Here is a 7,070-nt window from a genome sequence, read left to right as displayed (position 1 = left end):
ACATTAAGTCTAAAAGGTTAATGGCTTTTTATGGTAGAAGCAGTCCACAGAATTGTTGAGTTTCAAAACAAGATGCAAGAAGAAATGTATAAGAATGTGTGTGTGTACACAATATGTACATATTACATTGCCAAGAACCCAATGGACCATGGATTCTTTATCTGAACACTGTTCAGCATATATTGTAGTTTCTAGACTCTATACTGTATATTCCAGATAGAATACCATGAAAAACACTTACATTTTTACAGTATTTATTAAGATTATAAATTTAAAAATCCAAAGACCTGGAGGCACATAGTTGTAAAGGCTTCAAATCACTAATTGGAATATGAACAGTAAAAGAAACCAAAGGAAGGACATTTTACCCAGTATAAAAAATAATATTCAACCTGAAATAAAAAAGGACATTAGAGGAAAGTTTAACACATTCTGTAGCAACCTGTTTTCAAGAACAATTCATCCCATCTAGAAGTCTAAAAGCAAAATTGTATTTACAGATATTTTATTAATAGTACAGGTATTTGTGTATTGCATACACCTTTTTCTTTCTGTTAGAAGTGTCAATCTCAATTACAGCATAGTTATTATATTTACAAAAGCTTACATCATTAAGTCGTTTTCTTTTTCAAACAGGAACATCACAATGCAAAAGAACCAAATAAAAGGGAGTTACATTTGAAAACAAAAATGCTTCTGTTGGAGAGCTTGCTGCTTTTTATGCCACAAGTAGATGACAATACTGTTAAGGAAATAATTTTCCACGGCTTTAGAGATTTTAAAGTAAAAGTTCTTCTTGCATTCTTTACACACTGTTGTGCTACTCAGTCCACTTTCACAACACTGTAGATCTTTGTCACAAACCAAAAGCAGGCAAAGAATCCGATTGTGCCTAAAGTACAAAACAAGTAAAAGCTCAGTTAGATCACAGAGTGAACATGTGTCAGTGACCATATATTTGAAAAATACTGAGATGGCATATGAAATTGTTCCAGAAGAATATACTATGTCTAAAACATAATATGAAATTTAGAAAAATTAATCTGGTTACGTAGCTTTAAGTTATTCGGTTACAACCAGTTTCCTTTTTTTAAAAAAGGAGAAAGACCTCATGCACACAGGACATTTTCTTTACGCCCCACATTTAGGTGCATCAAGCATTTGCAAGTTCATTGATTCCATTGGTCAGAACTATTAATTTATTCTGGCCACTGGAATGAATGCTCAAGTGTCAAACGTACCTAGCGTTTTTTAGTGTGTTCGACCCTCCTGAATGTGCTGGTGGTTCTTTTTTTCAGTCTCTAAATCACTGCTCTAATATGCATGTAAATCATATGTGTGGATGGCCACATAGGGTAAAAGAGGTGCATTTACAAGTTGAGAGAAAAAAAAAAAAAAAGATTTTTCCTCTTACCGTTTTATTGACGATCACAGCTCCTGATTTTCTTAACTACTGTGTTCTACTGCCCCCTACAGGAGTAGGGCACAAGGCAGAAAAAAGCTTGACTATGCCTATGGGCAGTCCCAGGGAGTATACTCCCATTCTCAGCTATAGGCATTTTGTTACAAGCAGTGTCAGAATAAATTGAACTCCACAGAGGGGTGAGTGCTGGGTCCATCAATGAACATCAGAGAAATGGATTTTAGAGTAAAACAAAAAATCCTATTTTCTCTATCATTCACTGAGGGACACAGCTCCTTATCTTCTTAACCATTGGGACGTCTCAAAGCAGTGTTAAACATGAGGGGTGGGAACAGCATAAAAAAATTCCAAGGCTAAATCATAGCCAGCCAGGTAACCTGGATCTCAACCAAAAACAAATGGAGCTCACCTGAAAACAAAAAAGAAAAAAAAAAAAACAAAAAAAAACAAAAAAAAAAAAACACAATACATCCTCAAAGAGGACCAGATCCTTTAAACAGCAGCCTGCAAAACCTTGCGGCCAAAGGAAGCATCTGCCGATGCAAACACATCCATTTTATAACATTTTGTAAAAAGGTGTGCACAGACGACCAGGTAGCTGCCTTGCAAACCTGTATCACTGACACCTTCTGACAGAAGGCCCAGGAGGCACTAAAGCACCGTACACTGATCGTCGGCCGAACGATCGGCCGTCTTTTATCCAGGGCTGTCGTGTGTTGAAAACTGTAAAAGACTGCACACGAATTTTGTCGGCCAACAACAGCCGACTGCAGAAGTGATGTCATGTGATGGTTAACTTTCCTTGTCTTTTTTCTTTTCTGAGCATGCCCAGTCTTGCTAATCGGCTGTCTGTCGGCCGAAATCTGTACTGACTGGTGAACAATCGGCCGTTCTGGTGTTGGCCAACAAAAATTTTAATGCCTGCATGACAGATTCTGTTCGGCCGAAAATGCGCTGTCGGAAGCATCATACTAACAAGCCTACAATCGGCCGATCGGCCGTCGGCCGAATATTTACGGCCGACAATCGCTACGTGTGTATGGGGCTTAAGCGCCCTAGTAGAGTGCACTGTAACAGGGTGAAGGAGGAACCTGATTCTTAATTGAAAAAGCTTGAAACACCATCTGTCTGATCCATCTGGAAATTGCCTCAGCAGGAGTGAATGCCACCAAAAAGGCCATCTTATGGGATAACGCAAGCAGGGGAACCTCCCTAAGATTTTCAAAAGGAGGTTTTTGGAGGAATGAAAGCACCAAACTGAGGTCCCAAGGCAGCAGTGGAGACTGCACCTGGATAAAAGTACACACCAAGGAAAGTGTGGCCAGTGATCGTTTAAAGAAGACCGCCAAGGCCAAGACCTGGCCCTTGATAGTACTCAAGGCCAGGCGCTGCTCAACCCCCTGTTGGAGGAAGGAGCGAGGATGAACCCCAAGAGACTCACACCGCGCAACATGTACAATGGTAGATCTTCCTAGGAGGTAGATTTTCTAGCTTTTAGCTGCGTAAGAATCACTAAAATTAGACATCTTTCAACAGCCAAACTGTTAACGCCAGCCACTGTAAAAGCAGAATGGAAGATTGGTCCATTTGGACAGCAGATCTTCCCTGAGAGGAAGTCTCCAAGGAACATCAGTGACCAGTCGTACCACATTGGCGTACCAAGACCGGCGAAGCCAGTCTGGAGCCACTAAGATGACCGGAATCCCTTTCGACTCGAACCTGCGCAGAAGTCTTGGCAAAAGCTCGAGAGGGGGGGGGGGGGAAGGCCTAAATCAGAAGATACTGACCCTTGGGGCCACCAGCGCGACTGTGGCATCTGCCAGAGAGTCCTGAGACCATGCCACAAACCCCTGCACCTTCCTGTTGAGACGAAAGGCCAATAGGGCCACCTCGGGAGTACCCCACCAAAGGCACAACTGATGAAACCCCTCTGGATGAAGTGACCATTCCCCCTGGTCCAACGCCTGTCGACTGAGGTAATCCACCTGCCAATTTTTCACCCCCCCCGAAATATGTACAGCAGAGATGGCCGGAACTAAATGTTCTGCCCACCTTACAATGCCAGCTACTTCCCGAGCCGCCAGGACACTTCTTGTGCCCCCTTGGTGATTGACATTAGCCACAACCGTGGCATTGTCCAATTGAATTTGCACCGAACACCTCTGAAGAGGATTCGTCCAATGATCCAGACAGTCTGATCGTTCAGAGCTCCTGTACATTGATCAGCAGTCTGGACTCTTCCAGTGTCCAGAACCCCTGAGCAGAATCTTTTCCGAGGACTCCTCCCTACCCAGACAGGCTGGCATCCGTGGTGACCACCATCCAGTAGAGGGGGAGAAAGGATTTGCCCTGTCAAATTGCCACGAATGAAGCCACCAGATGAGGGACCCTCTCATACCCTTGCTTAGCCAGATCAGATTGTCTATAGACTGGGAATCTGGTCCCATTTGACCAGAATCTCTCTGCAGAGATCTTGTGTGGAATTGTGCAAACGGAACCACCTCGAAGGCAGACACCATCAGGCCAAGCACCCGCATGCAAGTCAGAAGGGATGACCGTCTGCAGAACAAACAGAAGTTGAATTACTTACTGCAGTTTCTGGAGTTTTTCCTAGAGGAACGAACACTCTGGCTAAGGCAGAGTTCAGAGTCAGACCCAGGTAGTCCAGATTTGTGGACGGAACCAGAGCAGACTTCTGAAGGTTCATAATCCAACCAAATACCCTCAGAGTTTGCAGAGTAATCTCCAAGTTGTCCACCAGAGCAGTCCGGGACTCCCCTCGCAGCAGAAGATCGTTCAGGTACCCCTGTACTGCGATACCCGCTGACGCAACAATGCAAGCACCGAGGTCAACATTTTGGTGAAGACCCGAGGAGCAGAGGCGAGACCAGAGGGCAATGCCACAAACTGATAAAGCTCCTCTCCCACAGCAAAGCGGAAGAAGTGCTGGTGACTAACACATATTGGAATGTGAAGGTAAGCCTTTTTGATGTCGATAGAAGCAAGAAGATCCCACTGATGCAGGAATGTCACTACCATGTGAATGAACTCAGTTTGGAATTTCCGCATCCGCACAAAGTAGTTTAGCCCCTTGAGGTCCAGAATTGGATGCACTTTGCCCTCCTTCCCAGGAACTGTAAACCGCTTGAATAAAACCCCTGAAGTCGGAACAGGGACAATCACCCCTTGGCTCAGCAAGTCTTGCACTGCCCCAAAGAGACCCCAGTAAGCGGTCTGGGGACATGCGCAAGTTGGAGGGAAAAGAACCGCTCGAGGGTAAGAACGAAACTCGATCTTGTAACCGGACCATATGACTTTGTGGACCCACTTGTCCTGTACCAGGATGAAGGATGGACCACATCTACGACGGGGCTCCCTTGCCCTTACTAGCATGCAAAAGAAAAAAAAAAAAAAAAAAAAAAAAAAAGGTACTCTTCCCCCCTGTAAGATCCTTAATGATGTCATCCAGAGAAGCTCCAAACAGGCAATCCGTTCGGAAGGAGAGATCAAATAAGGCCTTCTTAGAAGTCTGGTCCGCACACCAGCATTTAAGCCAAATAACACGCCTAAGGACCACTGCCGAGACAGCCTCGCAATCAGAGGAGCCGCATCCAAAGAGGCATCACAGAGAAACTGCAGCCCCTGGACCAACTGGTCCGCCAGCTCAGCAAAGACAGGGGGAAGCAGCCCAATCAGAGTTTGCGACACCAGGGCAATAGTAAAAACCAGCCTAAGTGCTGAACCAGCCACAGTGTACATACAGCAGGCCACAGCTTTTCTGTCAGCCGGGGACTCAACTGGAATCATGGTTGCTTTGTTTAACCTAGACACTGGAGAGTCCCCCACAGGTGGGACACACCACTTTTTAAGCAGGAAGTCCTCATAAGGGTATCGCATAGCAAAAAACGGTTAGGAACCACAAGGGGGCGTTTTGGACAACCACACTGTTTAGCGACAATTTGTCAAAGTGGGAAAGGGGAACACCCTTGCCGCTCTGGAGGGTTTGTGGGTGCCAAAAGGAACCGACGCCTCAGATGCGGCATCAGCCGCATCCTCCATTTTTAAATCCTCACGCACAGATACGATACAAACAGTGCATCCACCAGCGCCTTTTCATGCACGGCTACAGAAGCAGAGGAATCATCCTATCTGAGAAATCAGGGTGTGTGGACAGACCCAACAGGGTGAATCGCATCCACGGCAGCCGCCGAGTCAGATACAGGATCTGATGAGAGATGAGGCAGGTGAAGGTGGGGGGGGGGGGGGGACACTTTATTAATCCACTGACCCAGGACCACATCCACCTTGGACACCAAAGACTCCAGGACCGCTGTCAGTGCCAGAAACTCCATGAGTGGAAAAAAAAAAGGGGGGGGGGGGGGACACACAAAAAAGGTATAAACACTGCTAGGGATACCCCCCACCGCGCTGGCAGCCCCACAGGTCGCCAGGCACAGAGCACCAACCTATCCTATACTAGAGAGGGAGAGGACCCCACCAGACTCACCACCGACCGATAAGGCACCGCAGCATCAGGCTACCTGCGCACACATGCGGCGATCAGAAAGAATGATCCAGGAGTCAGCACCAGGGGATAAGGAGGGTCTCCCACCGCCAAAAATCACTGCCCGTATAGGCTTCACAGTCATGGCCGCCGCCATTAGCAATGAGAAACCACTAGAAAATGGCCGCCAAGGCAACACAAACATGGCCATCGAATCTACAGCACACAGGCTACAAGAAAATGTTGACTCCTGGGGTCCCAAGAGCCCCAAAAACATCACCAGCATGAAGGGGGGCCCTGGCAGGAGCCCCCACCAGGTAAAGCCCCCTCTCAAAAGTTGATTGTCTGGTCGCAGGCGGTGCCCCTCCCCCCATATCGCCAGCTAAGCAACCCCAGACCGACCTGAAAAAGAGGCATGATGGCCACCCCATGGGGAAAGGGGGGGGGGGGCAGATGAGGGGAGAAGTGTCCGCAGGAGACCAAGAGAAAGGGGGGGGGACGACGACACTGCACGGGAAGGAGGAGAACCCGGGGTCTGACCATTGAGGAGCACACGTCCACCCCAAAACCCTCCAGGGGGAGAGGGGAACAGTTACCATACCAGGAACCAGGTGAGCACCGTTCCAGACAGAACCACCTCTCAATCGAAATGGAGGGCTGTTGGCCAGGAGGAACGATAGGAGTCAGGCCGAGGCCAGGTCAAATGCGACCTCACAAGACTATGAACTTGCAGGCCAGCCCTCATTCAGTGGGGCTGTCGTGGCTGACCTAGCGGGGAGCTGAGGCCTGCGCAGGCCAGACTGGGGTGACCACTGGATTTAAAAAAAAATATCCAGCCCGCCGCCCAGTCCAGCAGTTGATTGTAAATATTCACAGGAAAAACAGAAAAATCCATTAAAAAAGGAAAAAAAGTGCCAGGATCGAAGAACCCAGCAAGGAACTGACTAGGCAGATAAAAAAAAACTGTCAATAGCTGAGAGTCGGTGTATACTCCCTGGGACTGCCCATAGGCGTAGTCAAGCTATTTCTCTGCCTAGTGTCCTACTCCTATAGGAAGCAGTGTACCCCAATGGTTAAGAAAATCAGGAGACGTTTCTGTCAATAAACAATAGAGAAAAAGTCAAAGACCTGTAACAGCTTTGG

The 7,070-nt window shown here is 47.0% G+C and overlaps 1 protein-coding gene across 1 annotated transcript in view; it reads right to left on the bottom strand.

Annotated features, from left to right (window-relative positions):
* Positions 1-237: 237 nt before the first annotated feature.
* The window catches only part of TM9SF2 (transmembrane 9 superfamily member 2), a 64,507-nt gene continuing 57,674 nt past the window's right edge, over positions 238-7,070 (bottom strand). The window contains exon 17 of the mRNA XM_082247031.1: positions 238-892. Coding sequence (XP_082103157.1) covers positions 825-892 — 68 coding nt within the window. The 3' untranslated portion in view covers positions 238-824. The remainder of the gene's footprint in view (positions 893-7,070) is intronic.

The sequence above is a fragment of the Pelophylax lessonae genome (genome assembly GCF_965119305.1).
Source record: "Pelophylax lessonae genome assembly, chromosome: 2".
Lineage (NCBI taxonomy): Eukaryota > Metazoa > Chordata > Amphibia > Anura > Ranidae > Pelophylax > Pelophylax lessonae.
The sequence above is the reverse complement of the archived record's forward strand: the minus strand, read 5'-3'. Positions and strand labels throughout refer to the sequence as shown.